Source organism: Chrysemys picta, chromosome 8 (assembly GCF_011386835.1).
Source record: "Chrysemys picta bellii isolate R12L10 chromosome 8, ASM1138683v2, whole genome shotgun sequence".
NCBI lineage: Eukaryota > Metazoa > Chordata > Testudines > Emydidae > Chrysemys > Chrysemys picta.
This window is the reverse complement of record NC_088798.1, coordinates 55,869,910-55,897,444: the sequence shown is the minus strand read 5'-3', so window position 1 is coordinate 55,897,444 and position 27,535 is coordinate 55,869,910. Positions and strand designations below refer to the sequence as shown.

The window sequence follows — 27,535 nt, the reverse complement described above, 5'->3', positions numbered from 1 at the left end:
TGTAAGAGGAGTTCCCACTAGCTATTCCATTGTTGCAGGGGAGGGGGGGCAACCATCAGTGACTCCTTTATGGGGGCAAAAAAGGGGATTTAATAAGTGAGTCTCTGGATTAGAGGTGGTCAGAACAACGCTGACAGAGCCATTTCCCATCAGAAAAAGCAGTGCCATAGAAATCTAAACGCTTTGGGAAATTGTGTCAATTTTGCTGAGATTTTGTTTCGGGGAAAAAAAGCAAAAAAGTTCTGCCAGTGTCAAAACGTCCCATTATGTCACTTTGGGGACAGAACATTTCCATTTTTCATTTTGAAATGATTTTGAGTTTCAAACGTTTGTACTTGGTATTATATATTCTAAAATGAAGTCAAAATGGAATGTTTTGATTTTTTTCAAGACAAATGTTTTGATCCTAAAGGAAATCTTTTTGGAATTTTCCTTCCGTGGAGGATTTTGAAATTTTCAGGTTTCATTCCGATTCTAAACAAAGTCAAATGCTGAAATCCTTTGCAAAACGGAGTTGTCATCTTCTGGTCAGCTGTAGTGTGAAGGTTCAGGGAAGCTCCTGACTTCATCTGTTTCTCCAGATAGCATCCAAACGATCTGAACTTCTTGGGTCTGCAACACTGGGCTGAGATTGTCATGAGAACAGGCTGCTTTGCTGGATTTCTGGCGTGTCCTACTTCTAGTTGGGCCAGAGATGCTGTAAGACCTGCCCATTCCCTGGGAAAGGAACTGCCCATATGACTCTTCTGTGGAGATGGAAGAGGCTATATTGGGGGATGGGTTTGGGGAGAGAACTCATAGTCTGACTGCTGTGATGGGCTCTCCAGAGCCATGCTGGCTGTCAGTGTGTGGGAAGCTGGCCGCTGGATGTAGTGTGAATGACAGATTTTAAGAAACAAAGGGATTTAGACTGTAGCAGAGGGCTAGAAAACGGATGGATATAGGCAAATTGGGAGGAAGTGGTGACAGGTGGAATAAGTTTGATACTCAAAGGTTGTGTCTACACTAGACTTTTCCGTCAAAGGTTACCAAGCATTGCCAGTACAGTGTACTTCACCAGCGCGAACGATGGCTGGAGAACTCGAATTTGGCCAGAGTTCTAGACAGCTGCTTGTGCCTTGTCTACTCTAGCACGTCCATGGTTGCTAATGCTGGCGTATCAGTGGTAGAAACGGTGGGAATTAAAGTAGAGTGTAAACAAAGGTGAAGAGGAGAAGACCTAATGCTAAAAGGATGTGGGGAAGAAGAGTGAAATTATGGAAGTACGTGTATCTGTGTGCAGGCTTGTGTGGACAAGGGTGGATTTGTATGTATGTGGGTGACTGGGTGACTAGCATGAAGGTAGGTTTGAGTGAATGGGATGTGGATGCCTACCATATGGACAGGTTTGCATGAGTGTCTACAGTGTGGATGAGTTTGCATGTACAGTGCACGGGTGCCTTCCATGCAGATGGATTTGTGTATGTGATGCATAAGTTCCTACCATGTGGGTGGGTTTGTGTGTAAGGTGCATCATGTGAGTGCCTATTGTGCAGATGGGTTTGGGTGTGCGGTGTGGTATGTCGGTGCCTAATGTGCAGGTGGGTTTGGGTGTGCGGTGTGGTATGTCGGTGCCTAATGGGCAGATGGGTTTGGGTGTGCGGTGTGGTATGTCGGTGCCTATTGTGCAGATGGGTTTGGGTGTGCGGTGTGATATGTCGGTGCCTAATGTTCAGATAGGTTTGGGTGTACGGTGTGGTGTGTCGGTGCCTAATGTGCAGATGGGTTTGGGTGTACGGTGTGGTGTGTCGGTGCCTATTGTGCAGATGGGTTTGGGTGTACGGTGTGGTGTGTCGGTGCCTATTGTGCAGATGGGTTTGGGTGTGCGGTGTGCTATGTCGGTGCCTAATGTGCAGATGGGTTTGGGTGTGCCGTGTGGTATGTCAGTGCCTAATGTGCAGATGGGTTTGGGTGTGCGGTGTGGTGTGTCGGTGCCTATTGTGCAGATGGGTTTGGGTGTGCGGTGTGCTATGTCGGTGCCTAATGTGCAGATGGGTTTGGGTGTGCCGTGTGGTGTGTCGGTGCCTATTGTGCAGATGGGTTTGGGTGTGCGGTGTGATATGTCGGTGCCTAATGTGCAGATGGGTTTGGGTGTGCCGTGTGGTATGTCAGTGCCTAATGTGCAGATGGGTTTGGGTGTGCCGTGTGGTATGTCAGTGCCTAATGTGCAGATGGGTTTGGGTGTGCCGTGTGGTATGTCAGTGCCTAATGTGCAGATGGGTTTGGGTGTGCCGTGTGGTATGTCAGTGCCTAATGTGCAGATGGGTTTGCAGGTTTGGCACATGGGCATGTTTATGCTTTTGCCACTGTATGTAGGAATGGTCACATTAGCATGTACTTTTTATGTCTGCATTTGTTCTTGCATATAACCGCACACATATGCATTAGTATTTGCACATGTGAATATTAATCATGAAGTCACCATGTGGGCACATATGCCTTTATTAATGTGTAACTCTGTGAATATTTCTTTGCATGTCTGCATACCTTTGTTTGAGTTGTACAAAGAGGACTAGCATTCTTATCCCTGGTGATGAGTGTATAGTTACGCAGTTGTGTGCATGCATTCATTTGCTTCCTTGCATGTCCTGTGTGTATGTACTTTGTATGGGTACCAAGTTCTTGCTCATAAGCTTTCGTGGACTACAGCCCACTTCTTCAGATGCATATAGAATGGAACATATATTGAGGAGATATATATACACACATACAGAGAGCATGAACAGGTGGGAGTTGTCTTACCAACTCTGAGAGGCCAATTAAGTAAGAGAAAAAAAACTTTTGAAGTGATAATCAAGCTAGCCCAGTACAGACAGGTTGATAAGAAGTGTGAGAATACTTACAAGGGGAGATAGATTCAATGTTTGTAATGGCTCAGCCATTCCCAGTCCTTATTCAATCCTTTGTTGATTGTGTCTAGTTTGCATATCAATTCCAGCTCAGCAGTCTCTCGTTGGAGTCTGTTTTTGAAGTTTTTCTGTTGTAATATAGCCACCCGCAGGTCTGTCACTGAATGACCAGACAGGTTAAAGTGTTCTCCCACTGGTTTTTGAGTATTATGATTCCTGATGTCAGATTTGTGTCCATTAATTCTTTTGCGTAGAGACTGTCCGGTTTGGCCAATGTACATGGCAGAGGGGCATTGCTGGCACATGATGGCATATATCACATTGGTAGATGTACAGGTGAACGAGCCCCTGATGGTATGGCTGATGTGATTAGGTCCTATGATGATGTCACTTGAATAGATATGTGGACAGAGTTGGCATCGAGGTTTGTTACAAGGATAGGTTCCTGGGTTAGTGGTTTTGTTCAGTGATGTGTGGTTGCTGGTGAGTATTTGCTTTAGGTTGGGGGGTTGTCTGTAAGCGAGGACAGGTCTGTCTCCCAAGATCTGTGAGAGTAAAGGATCATCTTTCAGGATAGGTTGTAGATCTCTGATGATGCGCTGGAGAGGTTTTAGTTGGGGGCTGAAGGTGACAGCTAGTGGTGTTCTGTTATTTTCTTTGTTGGGCCTGTCTTGTAGGAGGTGACTTCTGGGTACTCGTCTGGCTCTGTCAATCTGTTTTTTCACTTCAGCAGGTGGGTATTGTAGTTTTAAGAATGCTTGATAGAGATCTTGTAGGTGCTTGTCTCTGTCTGAGGGATTGGAGCAAATGTGGTTATATCTTAGAGCTTGGCTGTAGACAATGGATCGTGTGGTGTGTCCTGGATGGAAGCTGGAGGCATGTAGGTAAGTGTAGCGGTCAGTAGGTTTCCGGTATAGGGTGGGCAAAGGATTGAATAAGGACTGGGAATGGCTGAGCCATTACAAACATTGAATCTATCTCCCCTTGTAAGTATTCTCACACTTCTTATCAACCTGTCTGTACTGGGCTAGCTTGATTATCACTTCAAAAGTTTTTTTTTCTCTTACTTAATTGGCCTCTCAGAGTTGGTAAGACAACTCCCACCTGTTCATGCTCTCTGTATGTGTGTATATATATCTCCTCAATATATGTTCCATTCTGTATGCATCCGAAGAAGTGGGCTGTAGTCCACGAAAGCTTATGCTCTAATAAATTTGTTAGTCTCTAAGGTGCCACAAGTACTCCTGTTCTTTTTGCGGATACAGACTAACACGGCTGCTACTCTGAAAAAAGTTCTTGCTCGTGTGCAGTCTGTGAATATATCCTTGCATATATTGTATGTATACACAATATGTATTATTTGTATATGGGTTGGCAAAATGTGTACGTTTTTATACATATTTTTGCATGTGTTTCATTCACATGTATTCTAGGTGGCATGTGTATGTATATGTGACTGAATGCTACAGTAAGCGTATTGGCGTGATTCTCCATAGCCCTCTTTAGGAATCGTTTATACTGTCAAAGCAGTGTAAACGGCTCTTCGTGTAAATGAGAATCAGGTGCTGTGTATTTAAGGCTCAGTGAGTGCATGTGTCTGTGTGTATATATAATGTTATATGCCCCTGTTGTGTTGGCGGCCCAACACCTTTGAAATGCCTATATCAGCGTGTGCCTATCTCTGTATAAATCTGTTTGCCGGTGTGTGGATGGATGAATTTGTTTGCAAAAGTATTTGCTCCATGATCTCCACATATTTATGTAGAAGTTTGTGGGTGTGATGAACCCCTTTCCATTTGTACATATATACGCATGCTGTGCAGTTACATGCACGTGCATGCTAGTGATGGATGCCTGAAATCACTTTATGCACATACGTAGGAGTGCGTGAGTTTCTCTGCTTGTGACTGTTGGTGTGCAAGTCCATGCAGGGTTGAGGTGGACTGAACCCATTCATTTTTCTTTCCCAGAAGGGACAGAAGGAGGAGACACCACATGTCGATGTGGGAGCCACGCAGCAGCCAACTGTATGTGTGCCATATGGTTGCGTGTTGTGCGTGGCTATGTGCCTATGTGGCTACATGTATTTTTGTGCGTGCTAAATTTAGGCCTCTACATAGCCTATTTCGGAGCGTATGTTTGCTCCTCTGGGCATATGATTTGTGTGTGCTCCTGCTTCTGCACATCTGTTAGTGCGTGTGTGGGGGTTTGTGTGTGTCTAAACTAAGTGTGCTCTCTTGTGCCGCCGTTTGCTTGTGTCTGTGTGTACTTGTGTAGGTTGCACTTCAGTGTGTGTGCGGATACTGTAGGAACATGTGAGCTGGTGTCTGTTTATTTGTGTGTGCCGGTGTGTGTCTACCCATGCACATGTTTGTGTCGTATGAGTGTGCTTGCTTGTACGTGCGTTTATTGGTGTGCGTCTGTGTGCCTGTGTAGGGGTGTCTGTCCTTTGAAGCCTGTTTGTGTGCACATTTGTGATATTTTAAAGGTTTTATTTGATCCCTTAAAATGCACTCATCAGCCCACCCTCTGAGCGCGTCTATGAGAATGTACATGTACAAGCCTCCTCCCCCAGAATTTAGCCCTTCCCTGCCAAGGCACTAGGCCGAGCAGGCAGATGAACATTACTGCCACCCGGTTGGCCAAGAGACTCTGGCTCTGTCAGACCAGGAGAGAAGCAAGCACAAGAGGTGAGAGCCCTCCACTCAGAATGCCCTGCCACCAGCCATTCAGATGGAAAGACTGTGAGTAAAAGCTGATCTCAGCTGGTGCAGTGGTGTCTGTGTGTGTGTGTGGGGGGGGGGCACTCAGGGGTAAAGTCCCCGACAACACGGGACATTGTAGATCAGTAAAATCAGCCCCTTTTTCACCTGGCAGGGAAGCAGCAGCTCGTGCAGATGTTGCAGAACAGGTTTAGCACGCTCCCTATGGCTATAGCTCCCTGTACTGCTCAGTGAGCGGGCAGCTGGGTTCTACGCTAGCTTTGAAGATAGCCTCAGGTAGGCCACATTGCAGCAATCCAAGCTGAAGATGACAGGTCTGGATCGCCGGGATGCAGTTCATGTCCAAGATAAACGTTTGCCATTGTTTCAGCCAGAAGCGGATGGGATAAAATCGCACCATGTTCCCAGTTCTGTAAGAGTGCCCTTTCCACAAGAGAGGCAGACCGTTTACCTGACGTCCGTTACCCCACCACCCTACATCTTGGCTGGATTCTCATCCAAACTCCTCCTGTTTCAGCTACACACTGAGTCAGCAAGGAGACTGTGCAGTCTGGGTCTGATGCCAAAGACCTCAGTCTCTTTATCATTTGCATGTCGATGGCAATGGAGCCCAAACACACTCCCTCTCTCTCCCACTGGCTTTACATCCACGCTGAAGAGGAGGGGTGACAAAACTGAATCCTGTGAATGAGGGTAAGTGAGCAGTTGCCCAGCACTATCCTCTGGAATCTCTTCATCAAGGAAGAATGGAACCACCGAACCAGAGTTTGCAAGGTGACGAAGGCACATCTAATTAGCAACCGTTGTTTAATTCCTGGCAGGTGGAAACTGAGATGTTGCTCTCCTTTCCCCTCCTGGTCTCTTCTTTCCTTTCCTTTCCTTTCCTTTTGCTCCCATTCCTTTACTCTTTTGTTCTTTTGTGTTTTTTTTCCCTATTCTCCCCTTATTTTTGGAAGAAAAAAATTCATTTTTTTTTTAAAAAAGGGTGGGGAAAGACAGCTCTGAAAGAATCAACATGGACATCTGCCTGTCAGCCTTTGCTAGAGGCAGGTCAACTACCAGGAAGACTACCAGTATCTCAGCCCCACAGCAGAAAGCCAGATTCAAAGGAGTCAAGGAAATCTGAGGATTCCAAATGACCCCACACCTGCCTTGGAACGCCTTTCCCAGTGACCTTCCCCACCAGGGGAAGGTTAAAGACAGGCAACATTAAAAGGTGGTTTTCTGAGCTGGATCCTGAGAATATTCACTTGGAGGAGGTTGACATCCTGCCCTTCCCAAGGGAGGTGTTTATATTGTTATCCACTAGTAGGCCCAGAATTCCCAGGCTAGATTTTATCCGTCTCAAGGGCCGTTGGCTCAATTAGAGCTCTCCTAGAAAAACAGGCTGAAATTCAGCCAGAGAAGATATTGCATTTGTCCTCTCCAGATGCTGCCCTGCTGCTGTGGAGGGAGTCCGTTTCAGTCCAGATCTGATCTACACTCCCTAGGAAGTAAATGAAGAAATCCTTGCAGCAAAAAATACTTGACTCAGTCCACCTTAGAATGAACAGATCATAAAAACGGCCATATTGGGTCAGACCAAAGGTCCATGTAGCCCAGTGTCCCGTCTTCCAACAGTAGCCAATGCCAGGGGCCCCAGAGGGAATGAACAGAACCAATAATCATCAAGTGATCCATTCCCTGTCACCCATTCCTAGCTTCTGGCAAACAGAGGCTAAGGACACCATCCCTGCCCGTTCTGGCTGATAGCCATTGGTGGACCTATCCTCCATGAATTTATCAAGTTCTTTTTTGAATCCTGTTAATGGGATGATGGCTCCTTCTGACAGTTAATCCATCACAAGCCATCTGGATAACGCTGTGGTCTGCGAGGAAGATCTATGGAAAGAGGACGTTTAATAGACAAAACATAATCATACTTTCCTATCAGGTCATTGCTGAGTGGGCCATTGGCTGCACAGTATTCTGCTTAGAGAGATCTGAAACCCAACCAAGTCCGTCAGTCCAGTAAAAGAAATCCTCTGACCCGGTGGGAGTCATGGAGGGTTCTGACTTCAAACTGGAAGGACCAATAATGAGAACATGACACAGGAGTTCATACTCCTCACCTCCAGTTATCTGTGCAGAGCCAGAAGTCAGTGGGCCAGTCCGATAGTACTCATAGCAGCTCTGAGATCCCACAGGAGCCCCGAATACAGGCCTGATTCTTATTTACAGTAAGGCCCCTCAGCACCATTCTGACAGGGAAGAGAGGCCCTGATGTTGGTGTCAGTGTAAATGCCAGAGCGCTGATTAAGGGGCTGTAGTGTAATTCCAAAGCCTCAGAGACTCCAACACTGACCTAGACAAATACCCAGGCAGCAGGCATGGGAAATCTGCGATGGCAGCCTGTACATTGTGATCCAATTTCATTCTCTCCTGGGACATGTATGCCATTGAGGCCACGTCTACACTACCACTTATGTCTGCAAAATGTAGGTCGCTCAGGGGTGTGAAAAAAACATCCCCCTGAGCGACAAAATTTCTCCAGCACCGGTGGTGGTGCACAGAGCTATGTTGGTGGGAGAGCTTCTCCTGCTAACGTAGCTACCGCCGCTTGTTGGAGGTGGTTTTAGTATGTCAAGGGGAGAGCTCTCTCCCGCCGGCACAGAGCAACTACACAATAGATCTTACAGTGGTGCAGTTGCAGTAGTACAGCTGTGCCGCTGTAAGGTCTCTTGTGTAGACATAGCCTAAGACGAATCTGTTTCTGAACAGGGCACCTCCTACCTCTGGATCAGATGCAAATAACATGACTCTACTATTGCCCTGACTTCTCTAAGCTCATCCCGAACTGGGGGAAATCTGGGTCAGTGCAGGGGCAGCTGAATTAGCCAGCCATGTCTTGGTGATACACACAAAGCTGAGCGCTTTGCTAGGACTAATCTGGGATAGCAATGATCTTATTATCCACCAACGTCACCCTGAACAGCATGAACCAAACAGCACAGTCCCCGTCAGCGGATGCACTGCGTTCTCAAGATGAGACCTGCAGACTGCTAACAAACATTTGTGCATGTTATGATTTTGCCTGTAGCGGCCTCTGGATTTTGTGTAGAGTAGCCCATGCATATGTGGCCATGTGCGTTTGTACATTAGGCGAATTGTATGTACCGATGTGTTTACCTCGGTAGATCTGCAATTGTAACATTCATATTTTTGTGTACATTGTTCCACACATACTGGCCCCATGGGTTCAAGTGTTCATGTAGTTGCGTGTGTGGGCTCATGCACGCCCATGTTCCCTTGTGTCTGTAGGTGTATGGTCTTGTGTTTGCATATGTAGGCTCACACATGCTTGTGTGTATGGGCCTGCCCAGCAGTGGGGTTCTGTCTTTTGATGTACGGATCCTATGTGTCTGCATGTCTGAGCTCTCCCATACGTTGGGCCTGATTTCCCAGAGCCCTGCGTCTTGTGTAGGCGTTGACACCAGTGCTGAGTGGGTGTAGAACGCTCCCAAGTCAGAGTGGTAGCATTGCACGCCCGCTGCGCGGGAAGCGACTGCCCAAGGAGCAGGGTGATGAGGGTCTCCGTGTGGGTCCGTCTGGGCCCAGGTGCATGCTGTATGTCTAGGGGTGGGTTCTCGGGTTTCTGACAGCACAGAGGTGGCCTGAACCCCTTTGTTTTCCTTTCCCAGGAGGGACAGGAGAAGGCGACATCACATGTCGGTGTGGGAGCAGCGTACCAGTCAGCTCCGCAGGCACATGCAGATGTCCAGCCAGGAGGGCCTTAACAAGGACGCCCCTCCCTTGATCAACCCTCACGCCAGCATATTCAGGAGGAAAATGCCTGGGGAAAATGTAACCCTGGAGAAGAGTGAAGAGGATCATGGAGGCAGTGCAGAGCACCCGCAGGCAGAATGCCTGGACCAACCCATCGCAGGCACCAACTCATGCCCAAGCACCAAAGAGGACCAGAAAAGCCCATCTCCTCGAGCCAAGAGAGACAGGGAACAATGGCATCAGAAATCATGCCATGGGAACTGTGATCTGACTGAGCAGGAGGGGGGAGGGAGAGGAGGCGGAGGGGGAGGCGCAGGGATCGAAGACCGAGCACGGTTGAGGCAGAGCCAGAGGCGCAGCCGGCACCGGAGAGTGCGAACTGAGGGGAAGGAGCCGGCTGGGGCCCTGGAGAGCAGGTCAGCCAGCCAAGAGGCCGGCCTGGAGGAAGCCAATCCCACGGAAGGAGAGCAGGCCAGAAATGAAGGGGGGAAGGAGGACACGAATCAGGAGGAGCCACTGGCGGGCGAGGAGCTGAACAGGTAAAGGGCGCACCATCCCTGATGGCTATGATCCGCGGCTCCTTCTTGTGGAGAGATGGCAAGCCTGGCGCCTGGGGGTGAGAGGGCAGTGTGGGTGGGCCGATCTCTCGATGGTTCTGCATCTCCAGGCATGAGCCCTTCCTTTCATCTGTCATCCAGCCTTGGGCAGCCTCTAGTCCATTTTTGCTTTGCTTCTCTTTCCCCACCCAGTCTGTCCTGAGGAGCCAGTCTGTTCCTTGATCCTGGTCAATAGCGCCCTCCCCAAGACAGGAAGCGGTGCTCAGAACAATGCTACAGACAGTGCCCCAGTAATCACCCGAGGTGCAGTAGTAAACTTTCTGTAAGCCGTCATGTAGAATACCATCATCTGCTGGCTTTTAAAAAAGGCACTGATTTGGTCTGTAATCCTCATTTCTCCAGGGTCTGGGAAGTCTCCCTGTCTCCTCCCAAGGTGATAAAGCTCTGACCAGGTCTGTGTCTAGTTTCTGGCATAAGAGAAATGTTTTCAGATCGGGATCAGGGACAGCAAATCTCGTGGCTCCTGATTTAATTGGGACCCCTCCCCCCATCTCCCTACAAGGTCCAACATGAAATGTAACGTTTGTGTTATGGCTGCTATGCCCAATCCATTAAATCTAATTGAATACAACAGCCTATTCAGATGTTCCCACCTATGCTCTCCAGGGCCTCCTGGATATCCCACAGGGAGATCGTTTCTCTCCTCATCCTCGAGACTGGAGATCAGCAAAGGCAGGAAAGGATCTGCTGGTCCCTCCCAGCCCCCCAGCAGCTTGTTGCAATCCCAGCTGTTCTGGTCTTCTCTGCTGGCATGGGGTTTCAGGGACACAGGGCAGTCCTTGCCTTAAGAAAGAGGAGACTCCAGCAGTAGGACGTTAAAGAACTTGAAGAGCAGCGGTAGATGAAAAACGCTATAGAATTGTTGTTGTTATTTCTGCCTTCATCAACTGGTGTCACTGTAGCCAGAGGAACTTGCTGAGAAAAGTTCAATGCACACAAGAGACAAATCCAACAGCTGCCAATAAATATGAATATAAAAATAATATAATAGTCATTATTTTCAGGAGTGCCTCAGATCCCCCTTTACTGATGAAATACTGGGAAATCCATTTTAACCAGCCATGCAAGGGACCAGTGAAAACTTGGTTACTTAGCAGAGGCTGATCTTTAACCAAAGAATATTGCACAGAAAACTTTTGGAATACATTAAAAGGGTTGCTTAAGACAGGGGTTTGCTTTTTGGAGGTCGGGCACTGTATCCAGTGTTCACTGTATTCCAACTGAAGCCTTTCTAACGTTGCAAAAACAATCATTCCAAAAGCACACATGGTTTCATTTCTCTCTCTCTTTCTTCCCGTTTTATCTTTACTTCCCAACCTCCATTTCTCCCTCTTTATTCTCTCCTTTCTGTCTTCTCCATTTCCTCCCCATTTGCTCTCCCTACTCCCCTCTGTCATCTTCACTTCTGTTGTCCCCACATCCCACCTCTTCCCACCCCATCCCATCTGTCCTTCTCTTTCCCCTTGCCTTCCTCCTTTCTTCCTGTAGAACCAATGAAATCCCAGCCGGTGATGCTGCCTTTGCTGGGGCTATGCAGGAAATGAGCCCCCTCAAAGTCCCCCATGAGCTCAACGAGGAGAAGAACACTAGCTTGACAGAGCAGGACTGCAGCGGCCTGGACACCAGTGACCAAGCCCTGCTGGGCAGCTTGCAGATGGAGATGAGCAGAGCCGTCAGCAGGAGCGAACCCGAACTGTCCTCCGTCACGGCCAACACGGAGAAAGCCACTGAGAGCACCACCATCATGATTGATGTCCAAGACTCCACTGTGGTACAGAGTGAGGACCTGTCTCTTTTGCTGTTTGCCTCTCTCTGATCTGCCTTCCTTCACAGTGGCCCCAGAGGGCTGCTGGGAACACTGTGGATTCCCCAGAGGATCCTCCAGCATTCATGCAGCCCCAGCACTGTCAACCCTCCATTCCCATCCCATCGTCCCTCAGACCCTGAATTCATAGCCAAGGCCCCATGTCCTGTGTGGCAAGTTGGACCTAAGTCCCGAAAGATGCTCTGGATGGGCTTAGATGACTCTAGCGCCCCCACTGTTGCTACCACATGTGGAAAGGCAACGCCAGGATTTTTCTGTGTCTGGGTGGTTACCAGGCTGCCTCACAGAATAACGGCACTTGCAGCTCTGATTCGCCATGTTCACATCCATTGCTTCGTGGTTAGGCCACGTCTCCACTGAGGTTCTCAGCCATTAGTAGCCAGGGCCCAGTACAGGGGCACTAACACACCTCCCTAGTGTAGACAGCCAAAACCACTTTAAACTGTCATTTGATCCGGGGCAGTTTATTCCTGCTTGAACCCCGTCCCCACACACACAATAGGAAACAGGCGGGGTGTGTCTCTCACCCCCCCCCCCACCCATACACTCCATTGTGGCCTTGGGGGAAAATTGCAGAGAGCAGCCAGCCAGAGACTCTAGCCGTCAGGGGCAGGAGCAGCCAAAGCAGAGACCTTCAGCGGTTCCAGTCAAAAGACTCAAACCTGTTCTCTCCCTTCCCCTGCCCTGCTGACCAGCTGTGTGTGCTCCCATCCTGCCTCCCTCACCAAGTATGTCTGCACTGGAGCTGGGAGGTGACTGCTCCTGCTCGAGGAGATGTACCCGCACTAGCGCCCATTGAGTTAGTGCGCTAGAAGAGAAGCGCAGCTGGGAGTGGCCTGAATGGCGGAACGGGGCTAGTCAACCCAAGTACATAGCTAGTGTCTCGGACAGGATCATCTGTCCTGCTGCTTGGGCCACCACAGCTGCGCTTCTGTTTTTAGCGTGCTAGCTGGCTCAGCGCTAGTGTGCGTATGTCTCCTGGAGCATAGACATACCCACATCTCGTCACCTGAGCTTCACTCCACACCTGCCCTTCATACCGTCTCCCATGCTCCGTCCCTCTCACCCCTTTCCCTTTTCTTGCCAGTTAGCTGATTCCCCTCCTAATGAAACACACCACCCCTAAAAAAAATTATGGAACTAATATGACACTTGCTCCCATCCCATTGTTCACTCTGCTTGTGTGTTAGAGCCCTTCTCCCACCCTGGGTCTGATCTAGTTCAACTGCTAGCTCTTCCTGGTGGGGCTGTCTACCACTCTATGTTTGTACAGTGCCTAGCACAGCGGTGGGTAAACTACGGCCCATGGGCTGGATCCGGCCTGCCAGCTGGTTTAATCCAGCCCTCAAGCTCCCGCTGGGGAGTGGGGTCTGGGGCTTGCCCCACTCCGGCGCTCCACACGCTGCCCCTGCCCCAAGCACTGCCCCTGCATCTCCCATTGGCTGCAGCCAATGGGAGCTGAAGGGGCGGTGCCTGCAGATGGGGCCACGTGCAGAGCCACCTGGCCGCACCTCTGCGTAGGAACTGGAGAATGGACATGCCACTGCTTCCAGGAGCTGCTTGAGGTAAGCACCGCCCAGAGCCTGCACCCCTGAGCCTCCTGCCGTGCTCCAACCCCCTGCCCCAGCCCTGATCCCCCTCCCACCCTCCAAACCTCTCAATCCAAGCCCGGAGCACCCTCCTGCACCCCAAACCCTTCATCCCCAGCCCCACCCCAGAGCCCACACCCCCAGCGGGAGCCCTCACTTCCCCCATGCCCCAACCCCCTGCCCCAACCCTGATCCCCCTCTCACCCTCCGAACCCCTTGGTCCCAGCCCAGAGCACTCTCCTGCATCCCAAACCACTCATCCCCAGCCCCACCCCAGAGCCCACATCCCCAGCCGGAGCCCTCACCCCCTCCCCCATGCCCCAGCCCGGAGCCCCCTCCCACAGCCTGAACTCCTCATTTCTGGCCCCACCCCGGATCCTGCACACCCAGCCAGAGTCCTCACCCCTTTCCACACCCCAATCCCAATTTTCTGAGCATTCACGGCCTGCCATACAATTTCTATTCCCAGATGTGGCCCTCAGACCAAAAAGTTTACCCACCCCTGGCCTAGCACAATGGGGCCTCAGGCACTGCTGTAATAGACACAACTAAGCAGGCGAAGAAAAGCGGCATTGGAGTGAAACACGATTTTTCCTTTCTACATGAGGGGTTTGCATTAGTACAGCTACCCTGGAGGTTGTAACTGGGGCAGATCCCCAGGGTGGGCAAGGCCTTCTTTCCACTAACTACGGAAATGCAGGAGGAGTCTCTCAGCCATGCTTTGAGCCCACAGGGAAACTCCCCCCGCAAGAGCTGTGCTAGAATAAAAGCCAGGCCTGTGCCACGGGGGCAGAATAGCCTGATGCATATTGCTCAGGACAAACCCTCCAGCAAAACATAGCATCTCCCCTTTGGGCATGTGCTGTGCTCAAATGTGTAACTCGGCCCCTGATTCTGCCCTTGACTCCTGCACTGTGCGGTCGTGGCTTACTGTACAGGGGTTGTTAGTTGCCCACTTTCTCTTGTGCTGTGCCTTGTCTTTTTCTCCCTCTCCATTTCTCCTTCCTACTGTCTCTTTCATTCCCTCCCCTCTTTCCCATCCATCTTCACTCATATGACTTCTTTCCCCTTCTCTTTTTCCTTTTCTCTCCTTTCCTCTTTCTCATCTCTATCCTGTCTCCTTCTCCCTACTCCCTCATTCCCTGTCTCCCTCCCCCTCTCCCTCCTCCCCTTCCGTCTCCTTTCCTATTGCCAAGGCCTATGCGAAACACTAAATTAAACTTTATGTACAATGAACCCATCCCACTCTGATTGTCTGTCAATCAAACCCTAAAAACAAGAGGAACATTTCCCCTCACCTTCAAGGTGAGAGATTTTAAATTGGGTTATTAATTAAACATCACCACAAAAATGTGCCTCATTAGAGCCCCTTGTCTCTGTCTCTGCTTGACAGTCTGTGTCTGTCCTTTCCTTTTCATCTGTCTCTCGCTAACAGCAGAACTTGGATGTGGGAATGTAAAACAGCAATCTTGCCATTCACAGTCCCTCTCGCTGTGGAGAAATGATATTCTTAGGTGGCTGAGTAGTGTGCATCATTCTTTTTGTTGTTGCACTCACAAGGCAGCAGCCAGAGCAATCACCGAGGAGCGTGAAGTTTTACAGCAGCCTCGGTGTGCAATACTCTCTTGAAAGTGCTCATGCAAGGGAGCTAATTTTGGGAATGACAGTGTATTCCAGGCAGGGAAGCCATCAACCAGTTGCCAGTTCCTTGTGGATAACCCACCACTAGGCTCTTCAGTCAAAGCTCATAGTAGCTGTTGATATGGTCAGCCCATCTCCCGGGAAAATGTCCTGTACTTTCATCCAGGGTAAATGTCCCATGCAGCTGTTAACCTGCTGGGTCAGTAAAAGGACTGATTTCTTTGCAGTTAGCAACAAGACGGATGGAGAAGCCAGCCCCTTAAAGGAGGCAGAGACAAAAGAGGATGAGGAGAAAGAGAAGAAGAAACGGAAGAAGGAGAAAAGCTCAGAGACGGGCAAAGCAATGGTGCCTCATAGCTCCATGTTTATCTTCAGCACGACAAACCCGTGAGATATTCTTTGGTCTTTGTACTGGAATAGCTGAGCCCTGGAGAAGGGAAGGATCTGATGGGGCAGGGCCTTGTAGGTTTCAGCCAGCTGGGTCTCTGGAGGAGCTGGGGAAGCCTGAGCCAGCATCGGGGCCTCCTACTTGCACCTCACCAACTTCCTGTATTTGCTGCTGCTTTCTCAGCTCCAGGGGGGCAGGAGCAATACTGGCCCAGGCTTCCCCACCCACCTGCTCAGCTACCGCAGCACCCCCAGATGCCCAGCTGGCTTCAGCAACACAACAGGGCTGGGAGATGCATGAGCAGCCTGATGCTTGCTACCCCTGAAGCCATACAGGGGTAGAGCTCAGCTCCTACAGGTGCATGGACTCCTTGTGACTCCAGCTGCCCAGCTCCTACAAAGCCTGGCTCCATTCCATTCGTTCGCCATTCAGCCCCCTTGGGCATGTGCATTGTGAACTTTAATTACATTTTCATTGCCAGTTTTTTCCCCACAAGATCCCTGCCTGATTCAATGCACAGGGGGCCAAAGTAAGGTTGCACAGGCAACCACAAATCTGGCGTTTCCTAATTCTGAGTGCAACCGAACCAACAACCGTTTAAGGCAATTTTTTGTGTGTAGCCTTGTCTAAGGCCTGGGTAACGTAGACGCACAGCTAGTGATTGCTCTGAACTATGTCTCCTGCAGAGTGCGAAGGGCCTGCCATTACATCGTGAACCTGCGCTACTTCGAGATGTGCATCCTCCTGGTGATTGCCGCGAGCAGCATTGCCCTGGCAGCAGAGGACCCTGTCCTGACCAACTCGGACAGGAATAAAGTAATTGTGCACTTTCTTACTGATCTCCCCACCCCCTCCTGCCCAGTACATCAGCTGTGCATAGACCAAAGTGGGGAGAGGAGGAAGAACAATTGTACTTGCTTTAACTTGTCTTGCTCCTTTGCAGAGTGGTAGCAGATGGCATGCTGGGATATATTCCCCAGCATCCTCTTTGCTACATGTGTCCATCCACATGACACCCTCAATCCTGCCTCAGCATCAAGTACAGAACTACAAACCCTCAGAGCAACCAGATGCTCACCTATCTTTTCCAAACCCTGGCATTCTTTAATGTGCAGTTAGCAAGAGGGAGATCTGAAGTCTAGGAATATGTGTGGGGGCCCCAGAGTCAGCTGGGAGGGAAAGATACATCTGGGTACCAAGGGTCAGGATGGGTGTGTGTTTGATCGGAGAGGATATGGTGTCAGGCCAGAGAAGGAAATAGGGTGGTTGAAGCAGGTTGGTGGTACTTGTCCGATGTGATGGATAGGTGAACTGAGACTGCCCAAGAGGTGGGGTTTTATATAGCGAGATAATGAACGCGTGAGCGTTATCCCATTGTGAAATCCTGGGAGAGACAAAGCACCTGTAGTTTTCCCCATGACATAGCAAGGTAAGGTTGGTGCTATACCTTTGCCTGTAACTGACCTCGCCTAGTGTATCTCGTAAAAGTGCAGAACCTGGCCTCCAGTAGGAAGCACAGTGAGATAGCTAGTGCACATGACTTTCCCGCAGTAAACTGCACCTTTTCTTAGCAGTGAAGACATAACCTGAGTTAGGCTGGGGGATGTCAAGGTTAAAGGAAAGGAGACTGAATGAGGGGGCATGCAGCAAGATGGTCACAGGAACAGCATGAGCAAAGGCCGGTGGTTTGACAGGGCTCACAAGAAAGAGAGGGAGCAGGACAGAGACGGCCATTGCTGTGATGTGGGTCTCATCTTATCACATCACGTCACCCAGCAGGAGTGAGGCTAGGAAAAAGGTTTTGTGTTGTTTTGTCCAAGGAAAATTGAATCTGGGGCTCAGTTGTCGAATGAGAAATCACAGATTGTTCCAGTGTTATTGTAGTCGTTACTTTGTCGCAATGTAATGGGTGTGTTACATCCGTCAGTCCCTGGAGGACAAGCTGTTGATCAGATCTCACCTGCACTTAAGCAGCCTGGGTGCATTGACAGACTGAGCAGGGGATGAAAGCACAGACCAGCCTCTGTTACTTGGTAAGCCGCTTAGAATGGCCATCATGCCTGGAAGGGCCCTTCTACGAGAGCCTACCTGAAACCAGCCGTTTGTGCTGCATGGGGCAGAACCAGAGTTGGAATTTAGCAAGCTGGGATGGCAAATCCTTACTTGTCTCTGTTGTTGGTGACAGAGACTGCACAAGGAAATTGAGTCAGGAAGCTGGCATTAGCGAGCCTCAGCTCAGGTGGGCCGGTCAGTCACTGCCCCCAGGATACCATGTCACAGTAGTCAAATCGTCCCCTTTCTACTGATGTTCATGCAGGCAGAAGTTCATCCCTGTGCAGAGTGGCAGCCCAAAGGCTGTGCAGGATCTAAGTCGTCTTTGGGGGGCCTCAGTTGGATGTAAGACGACGCACGCCTGGTGCTGGCCCAGCACAGCAGTGAATTTCACCCCCAGCTAGCAGAGTGGCGGGGATCGCTGCCCCTTTAACCGGAGAAGGGACGGTCTGCAGAAGACTCCATGGCAGAGAGGAGGAAGGAGTCTGAAGTCAGTGCAGCAGCGGGAGCAGCAGGGAGCCATGGAGCAGGCAGTGAGGGAAGATAAATGGGAGGCAGAGTGAAGTGGGGGAGCAGAGCAGGGTCAGAAGGGAATGGAAGCAGGGAAGGGGAAAGATGAGCGTGCCTCCAGTTATGTCTCACTGCGCTGCATGGACAGGGAGGATTTGAATTCCTGTCACACTGGTCTGAGTTAAAAATCAAACCAGCGTTTGCTACTGCACAGGCCGCTGAAAATCCTCCTCAGCTGCCCCCAGCACTGAATGATTTCTAGACCCAGTGGCCGTGATTGGTTAGCTCTGGCGGGGTACATTAGCTGGAGGGGAGGTGACAATGCTAGTGGAGCAGAGGGCTTTACCTAAGTAGGGGTGGGAATTGGGTGTCCCAGCCACAAGTCTCTGCAGAGAGGCCTTCAGCTCCTCCTGGCTGAGACACAAAGGCACCCAAGATTTTATAGCATAGGTAGTGGCTTGATGAATGGCCAGGAAGTTTTCATGGGATACCTGGATTAAGTTTCTGGCGGTGCCATGCTCCCGGGTAATAGGCTCTTTCCTAGCTTGGCTCCAGGACAAGAACGTAAGCCCTGCTTTTGATCTTCAGCGGTGGAGGAGTTAGTGTGGGTCCATAGGAGGGTGCACGAGTGAGCACCAGCGTGCAGCCCCGGGCGCGTGAGTGCTGTACAGCTGCCAGCTGCGGGGGTGTTCCTCCCAAACACCCACTGCCTCTGCTCTGTCTTCGCAGGTCCTGAGGTATTTTGACTACGTTTTCACGGGTGTCTTCACCTTTGAGATGATTATAAAGGTAAGAGAATCACTCGGAGGAGCTCCCGAAAGCCAGTGTAGTGTGCTGGAGAGGGGAGCGGGAGGACGGGTGTGCATTGCTTTCCCAACAGGGTCCCCTTAAATTGCAGCTGTTTCCTTAGGGCTGCCATCTGCTGGCTAGCAAAGAGGCTGTCAGGGCTGTCCCACGGGCCGCTGCTCTACCAGCACAAAATTCTGCACAACATATTTGGTCAGAAGAAAGTAAATGAGGGTGGCTGTCACTTTAACCCCTGGAGCTGCCCAGATCCATTGCTATGCCTTGCCCTATCACTGCCTGGCGTGCTGAACTGCAGGCTGTGCAGCACCGTTGAAGATGAGGGTACTCCAGGCAGCAGAGCTTAGCCCTGAACTATCTCTCCCTTAGTGCCGAGTGAGCCTGGAAAGGTCAGGCGGAGTGGGGGAGAGAAGGGCGGCTGTTGGCACAATCTCAATTTACTGTGACTTCCTTGTGGGTGGAAATTGTCTGAGCATTGCTGCGAGCAGAATGTGAAATCACAGCTTGGGGTTAGTTCTGTCTTAAATTTGGATTAAAAAAAAATGTTTATGGAACCTCCTGCACATCCTGACCTGATTGCATCCCAACAAGACAGAGGCAGCAGAGTCCAAGGGCTGGTCAACCACAACGCTCCTTGAAGTCAATGGGGTCAGTGGGGCACTCAGCAACCCTGCAAATCAGGCCCCTTGTGGGGTGGTTTTTACTTGATGATGCTACGTGAGGTATTTACTGCCTGTGTTTTCATCCCTTCTCTGCAGATGATAGACCAGGGCTTGATCCTGCAGGACGGCTCTTATTTCCGAGACCTCTGGAATATCCTGGATTTCATCGTGGTAGTTGGGGCACTGGTGGCTTTTGCCTTGGCGTAAGTAGCTGTCTCCCATTTTACCCTGCTTTCCCAGGGTGGTGTATCGAGCCGCTCTCGGCAGGGCGAGCTTAGGATGGCAGCGAGAGCCAGCTAGGTTTCTCTTGTGAATCCATTCCTTCTTCGGTCTCCTTCACTTTCTGAATACCTCCCATTCCTTTGGCAGTCCACAGTCACATTGCAGAGACAGAGTCCTACCAGGTTGGCCTGGCCGCCCAGCAACGCAGCTGCTGGCTTCTCCCTGTCGGCGTTGGTGGGGACGTCAGCCAGGGACATCAGCCTCCGACATGGAAGAAAGGAGGAGACAGAGGGGGGAAGAAGGAAGGAGAGCAGGGGTGGCAGAGATGGAGTTAGGCATCTGCTAATTATACCTAGGGTGGACGGAGGTGACACAAGTACGGTGTGAGGCAGAGCTGGTACTGGCAAACAAACACTTATTCCCATGCAGTGATGACATCCGCTGGCCAGTTCCCATCACACGCCTCCTGGTGGAGGGGAGGGCATTTCCCTCAGGATATGCTACAGGCCTGTACTCCTCATTAAAGATAGCAGCACAACTGGCTGTTTTAACCCCTCTGTCCTCTGTTCCACCAGCTGCATTATCAGGGACATCCTGGGAGCGGTACATTAGCCAGCAGGGACAGGCCAGTCCCAAGGGGCAAAAAATTCTGCAGTTCCTTAGCTTCGCCTTGATCGGCATTCTCCATTTTGAGGCGCAGGCTTGTGGCATGCAGTTTCTCAATCTCAGAGGGGTATGGTGTGAGGACTGGCTTGCCGTTTCAAAGCCATTCGAAGCAGGAGAGATGCTTTGCACTTAGCACACAGGACGGGTGGGGAAGAACCTGACATGCTGACCTTCCTGAAAGCTCAGAAGCCAAGTGGTTTCAACCTAGACTGCTACCAAGGCGATGGCACTACAACACCAGGATGGCACTGCCCTGCTTATTCTGTGCGCTGTGATGGGGACAGAGAAAAGGAGCATATCTGCTCCTCATGCTGACCTCATCGGGGCCTCACCCCAGTCAGTGAGGATCTGCCTTTTTTCCTTCTGTTTCCAAGGGAGATATTGGGGGTTGGAATTAATTTCTGCCGGTTTGCCCAGCCCCCTCCCTCCCATTGAGTGAGTACGTGCACAGGGGAGAAAGTAAAATTGAAAACTTACCGGTATGGGAGCCGGCTCCCCCCCCCCTGCCCTGGAAGGGGCGGGGCTGGGGGGTCAGCGTCCCCCATTGGCAGCCTGGAGGGTGGGGCAAAAGGGGCAGGGACAATAAAGCGCTTTAATGTCGCTGCCCCTTTTGCACTCCTCCATTGGCGTCCCTGCTGCTAGGGACCCGGCAGGGCCACTGACAGGGGGCACAAAAGCAGCAGCAATGTTAAAGCACTGTCGAAGCAGGGTACTTCCCTGAGAAGGGAAGGAGCGGAGAGCAGGGTCCTGTGTGCCAGCATGCTGTGAGTTTGTCATGTTGTTGTTCTTTCTTTGTGCCTTTGAAACGTGCGCTCGTGGCTTTAGTGCTGGTGGAAGGGGAGGGACTGACAGTCGTGGAGAGCGAAGCCCTCTGTTTGTCCACAGTTCAGGTACTGTGCAGGGGGCCTCAGGGGTCCTGAGGCCTGAGGTCACTTGATGGATTATGGGCCATAATCCATCACTCCCCTTTCTGTGTGTCACTTTTCCCGCTCCCCCCAGCACATACACCTGCTCATTCTCGCTCCCTCTCTCTCACTGACTCATTCACTTGCTCTCTTGCTCGCTCTCTCACACTCTCTGGTCCTTTCAGTCACAGCTCTCTCTTCGTGAAGAGCCCTGGAGAATTCAGCTGGCTCTGCATCTGGCCAGGTTAGCTCATGTACTGGGAACCCAACCAGAAAGTGAAGTGGGGGAATGAGGTCAGCCCTCTGGACCTACCTGGTGCCATATCTTGGGGATTGAGCCAGGCTGCCAGGTGACTGAGCAGGTACTCTGCTAGGTGGGGATATGACTCTGACTCCTTGGATAGTCTTCAGGTGATTTAGAGTCAGCCATGCCACAGGAGCTGTCTACCAGCTGGGTAGAAAATACCGGTCTTCCTGCCTCCTGTCCAGGTTCTCTCTCTCTCTCTTGTGGAGATTGAACTCATCCCCATTTGAGCTACTGTTCTGGCTGTGGCTCCACCCTTAAGGACAGCTGCTTGTACTGGGGATACGAGCAATGAAGGATAGGCTGCGCAGCTCAAGGGATAGGTAGTAGGGTAATGGAGCCTTTCACGTCTCGGTCGCCATTCAGATCCAGCCCAGCTAGTAGTTACTGAAAGTTCTTACCATCTGCTGGCTGTTGGTGGCTTCTCAGTCCATTTCCCAGTGGACAAGTGTCTGCATCACAAAAACCACCACCACAATTAGCACTAACCAACCCCCTATTTTTCAGCCTCAACAGAAAGGACAACGATGGATTGAATGGCACGTGGTGACTACGCTGCTCTCACCCACAGTGGTGGTCCTTCTTGGTCAGTGTTGGGGCCCATCGGCAGTGCAATGTGGGGGAGCTTGCATTGTCACCGCGTGGGCTGTGCCTGTTCTGTGGATAAACAGAACTTCAGTCTGCAGAGCTGTCAGCCTGACACTGTCACCACCACATCCTCTCCCTCCCACCAACCCAGACAATGCCCAGGTTCTGTCCCCAGTGTTTTGCAGGCCCAGCTGGCTTCCTCAGTGACTGGCAACTGGCTCCTTTACAACTATGGCCATCTCTAAGAAGGGGAATCTATCTTTTGGCACTGGGGAGCAGCTGAATTCTCAATGGAAAGCACTCTGTCCATTGGTTTAGACACTCAAAACTCCAACACAGAGAAGACCCACATGCCTTCATGTATGTTTGCAGCAAACATATATGTTGCCCTACGTAGTAGTGCTAGATATATCGATCAGTAGCTGCTTACACCATGTACAAGAGCTCTTTATAATGTAAACCTGCAAATTTTCCCCCGGGCAGTTGTCTCCTGTTTTTGAGAAATGATCTGATGCTCATAACCTTGGGTAGGGAAAGAAGACAAGAATTGCCTCAGCATAATGACGGCTGCTCCTTTGTGATTTCCAATTGGCTTTTACATTATAAAGCATTTATAAGAACACCTGTCTCTCCTTTGGATTGCCTGTCACCTCCTCAGCCTGGTGGGTGGAGCTTTTTCTCTGGCACTGGGCACTGCCAGGCATTGGCACATCTGCTGCCATCCTCTGTTCCTGCGGAGATGCAGAATGTTCACCAACTATAAATGTCCATAGCTGCCTGCCTTGCTCCATTGTGGTTTCAAGGGGAAGCGTCTTCTGGATTGCTCTTGAATTCACTTTTCTTTTCCCTGGATGATCTTCTTTGTACGGAATTTGGTTTTCACACAGGGGCTATGCACCCCTCTCCCTCGTCCACCTTTGCTTTTTGGGGGAGCAAAACAAAGGCACACAGCCTTGGACTTTCTGGGTATTTGCACATCTAGCTGGGTTACTGCCATGCCATTTGTGAAGGAGGGGCTGTTTTACGGCCTTGCTGTATATTTGTGGCGACCCATAACACCAAGTCTCCGGGTGATGTCAGTCTATTATGTTTGTTATCAATCTCAATGTGGTAGAGTCCTGAAATCGGGAGACTTGAGCTTAGTGAGTCACAGATGGAACACTGGATCCAGGTGTGGGGGGAGGTGGGGAGTGGAGGTTGTCATGTATAGAATATCCTTACAAAGATATGTCATCACCTTCAGCATTTCTCATGGGAAGAAACGCTAGAACACTCACGGAGTATTTGAATGTTCTGTAAATTTGTGCAAGCTTTGATACCTTCTCTTCATTCAAGGAGGTTTGCCCCAGGACGCTCCCCTATGATTGTGGAATCAGCAACATGTATCTGATGCAATCCAATGGGCACAAGGCCAGAATTTGGAAGAATGGGTTCTCTAGATACACAGCATTTAGTCTATTGTTTGATGGCACACTGTTGTCACAAAACAGCCATGCAATCCTTGTGTGTTCTTGTGAGGTTTCCAGAGAAATAACCACAGCCCGGTTGTTATTAAAAACTAATCCAGACAAACCCAGATCTGTAAAGCCACAAATCCATAGATCACCTTCTACTTCACCATGTCACCTAAAACTCTGGTATGCCATCAAAGAGAGCAGCCAGCTTAACTCCTCTTACTCAAACTCTGCCTGGAGAGCTAATGTATCTAACTAAATGCAGCCTACATAACCCCCCCCCAACATACCTACAAAGGTCTCTATTTAATAAATAATAAATAAGTAAAGACCAATTTTCGAACCAACAGGAGAAGCCTGGCGCAACAGCAGTTGCAGAGAGACCACAGCTCCAGTGAATCCCCACAGTCAAACCTTTAGCTTTGGAGGCTATATATATAAAATAACTAAGCTAAAGGTTTGACTGTGAGGATTCACTGGAGCTGTGGTCTCTCTGGAACTGCTATCCCCTTCAGGGACTAGACTGGGATGACCACCACATTCATTCCACGTTCTGTCTATTTTATTCAGATAGGAGAGGGGTAGGGCTTGTGCCCATTGTGTCATCCAGAATACCTCGCTCCTCTGGCTTCTCTTGTATTAGTGACCACACCCCAGCTACAAATCAACTTCCTCTTCTCATCTGAATTTAGAGTATGTTAATCAGGATCAAGAGAGGTGGGTGGCTCCAGGTGACATGTAGATTAGTCATTCCTGATTTTCAATGGAGAAGAGATTAATGTCTGGAATTGTGGTTCCTGGTAAAGGGAATCTTCTTAGTGGTACAGTGGATATACAGATTGCCTTTTAAATTCAGGTTGGGTTGGGTTGGGAGGAGGGGGAGAAGCAAAAAAAGGGCCTTGTAGTGCTGAAATGTGTAGAATATCAGAATGCCAAGGCTGTGAGACAGGCTTGTGATTCCACTTTAATGCAAATCTCGTTCCCTGTCATCCTTGGCTCTCTCTCTTGGATTTTCTTATCTTCTCTGTTTTCTCCCCACCTGTTGTTTGTTTTTGTTTTGTGGCTGCCTGACTGGATCACCCACAGGAATACATTGGGGTAATTATACTGTTTGATTCTTTTGGGGGTTACGAGCCAGGGAAAATGGGCTTTTGGGGAAGGTGGTTTGTCTGACTGTGTAACTGAAGTTTTCTTATCCCATATGACTTCCTGCCTGCATTTGTCCTTTCCACCTTGCAAAGTCATCAGCACTTCATGCCAAGGAGGTAAAGGTGGAGAGAATTTGAGTGGGGTGGGGATATCAAAATCGTGTGGGTGCACACATCAGAACATTGTAAAGAATGCAAGTTCTGTGCCCCATACTCAATCCTTCCAGCTGTGACTATCTGGGCCCAATGAACTGGGCCTCAGATGGAACATCACCAGGTGTATATGGGAGATCCTCACAAGGAGAGAGAGAAGGGTTTGTATTCCAAGATAGAAGAACACACAGCAGTCTGTCTCTCTCTCTCTCTCTCTGTGTTGGAAATAAACACGCAGTGGAGATCGGTGAAGAGTACCATGTCCATGGTACAATAGGAAGCCATGGTTATATGCCCTGTTCTTCGTTTTTCATAAAGCAATAGCAGATGCTACCCCAATCAGAGGGATCAATTGGCTGAGTTTTCCAAACCTTGCATTCTGCTGTTTGGACTATTCCATGTTCAAGTGGTAGAAGGCGGAGCGAATTATCATCTTCAGCTGGGTGGCATAGACGAGCACAGCTCCAAGCTCAGGTCCTGTATGTTTAAGTTTGAACCCCAAAATGAAAAGAAACCTGAAGATCTTCTCCAAAAAACATTTGAGTTCCTTTCCTTTGGAAAAAGTGATTGATAACATTATTCCCAGGGGCCACTTTAATAGCTAGTCAAAATGCTTGTGAGCCAGCCAGTGACTTTCCTAGAAGTATTCTCTGGGGACCATGTGATAATAGAGTGTCTTGTGGAAGAGACCCCCGTGTTCTCACTAGGGTGACCAGATGTCCCATTTTATAGGGACAGGCCTGATTTTTTGAGCTTTTTCTTACATAGGCACCTATTATCCCCCACCCTCTGTCCCGATTTTTCACACTTGCTATCTGGTCACCCTAGTTCTCACTGAAGACATAGCACTGTTCAGTAATGGGTGTTCGTGTTAGAGTAGTGTGACACACAGGGGCGGCTCTAGCTTTTTTGCCGCCCCAAGCACGGCAAGCAGGCTGCCTTTGGCGGACTGCCTGCGGGAGGTCCCCGGTCCTGCGGCTTCGGTGTACCCATCACCAAATTGCTGCTGAATCCATGGGACCGGCGGATCTCCCGCAGGCATGCCGCCAAAGGCAGCCTGACTGCCGCCCTTGCAGGGACTGGCAGGGCGCCCCCCGCGGCTTGCTGCCCCAGGCACACGCTTGGAGCGCTGGTGCGTGGAGCCGCCGCTGGTGACACATAATGGTTTTAATTCCATTGGCCCTTTTAAAGGGTCGCTGTGTGTATGTGCACCCCTTGTGTTTTAGACACACGAGACAACTCTGCATGAAATTACTGAGTCTTGCCAATGACCAGGTTAAAACTCTACATACTTTTCACCAGGCACCATAAATCCCTCTCCCTCTCTGGCAGCCCCTTTCCTTGGTCTCAGCAGGGACAGAGGGAGAAGATCCCTGACATCCCTTAACTCTCTCACACCTCAGGCGAGGATCACAAGCCCCCAGACCTGGGCTTTCCACCTACACTTTGCCATCTCCTGTGTAAATCTTGTGGCTAGCTAGCTCCCTCTTCTCCCACTGACTTTTCAGGGATGGCTGTATGACCTGTCCCCCTCCCCATTCTGCTTCAGAGAGAGGAACAAGTCAAACACTTTTCCTTTCCCACTCCTTGCAAATCCTTAGCAGGTAAATTCAGGAAATAGGTGCTTTGCCCTGTCCTCTTCCATCCTGCAGCAATAGGAATGAGAAATGATCCTCCGGTCCCCCTTATGCTGCTTCACACTGCCCTTTACCTTGGTCTGGGGCTGAGACCCCCAGGGTGCACTCGGCTATTGGCGTTTCAGTCCCAGAATAAAGCAAAGGGCGGTGCACAGCAATAGGGTCTGAGGACCATTTTCTGGTCTTGCTGTGAGATGCCTGTCTTACTGAGCATTTGGTCAGAGCTGGCTTGTCTTGCCATTGCTCCACCTCCCTGAAGAAGGAGGGTTAGGGGCAGGATCTGACCGCTGCCCTGAAAAGCTCCTGAGTGCCACCAAGGTTTCCCCACTCCTCCCCCCAGCAGATACCAAAAGATCAGGAGGAAGCCTGTTCGGAGATGGTGACCCAGGACCTGCCAAGCCAAAAGAAACCTGAGACAAGGCAAAATCTTCCTGGTTTCACATTTTGGGCATAACCCTAAATTCCCCAAGCTTTGTTGAAACCCCTTGTGAACTCTTGGTTTCATTAGAAAAAGCTCACACAGTCCTAGTGTCACATGTCAGCCACTGACAGCTAGATGTTCCCTCCCAATCCCTTTCACAGCATATTCCTTGTGAGAACATCTCAGCGGGGGGCCCTCATGCTGCTGGGCTGAGAAAATGGGCTGCTATTTGCCTTCCAAATAAAAAATAGTCTGTCTCCCAAAGGCTTTAAAAAAATAGGAGGTGAAAATTGCACAGGCAGCACCACAGGCCAGGAGAGTCTGATAAGTGCTTCTGCGAGAGGTCTCGATGTGTTGAAACATCTCCCACAGAGTAACGGTGCCAAAGCATGAAGTGGGTTAATTCCAGTGTTTGTGCAATCGCGTTAAATGTGGTGTTTGTGGAGTTGTACTGTTGTTAAGGAGTTTTAATTAGTGTTTTTCTTTGCATCTGTTTATGGTTAGGTCTGTTATTGTGCTTTCTATTGTATTAACCCTTACAAAAGGAGCCGTGCAATTAGAAGTACCCTTTGT

At 50.0% G+C, this 27,535-nt stretch overlaps 1 protein-coding gene across 2 annotated transcripts in view; it reads left to right on the top strand.

The window, feature by feature from the left end:
• The window catches only part of CACNA1E (calcium voltage-gated channel subunit alpha1 E), a 267,448-nt gene that overhangs the window by 182,445 nt on the left and 57,468 nt on the right, over positions 1-27,535 (top strand). The window contains exons 20-26 of one of the 2 annotated variants that reach the window (XM_065554515.1): positions 4,859-4,915; positions 9,292-9,915; positions 11,482-11,771; positions 15,276-15,435; positions 16,123-16,252; positions 18,728-18,787; positions 19,561-19,667. In XM_065554515.1, the coding sequence (XP_065410587.1) occupies positions 4,859-4,915; positions 9,292-9,915; positions 11,482-11,771; positions 15,276-15,435; positions 16,123-16,252; positions 18,728-18,787; positions 19,561-19,667 (1,428 nt within the window). The remainder of the gene's footprint in view (positions 1-4,858; positions 4,916-9,291; positions 9,916-11,481; positions 11,772-15,275; positions 15,436-16,122; positions 16,253-18,727; positions 18,788-19,560; positions 19,668-27,535) is intronic. The other variant, XM_065554517.1, reaches the window with a different exon arrangement.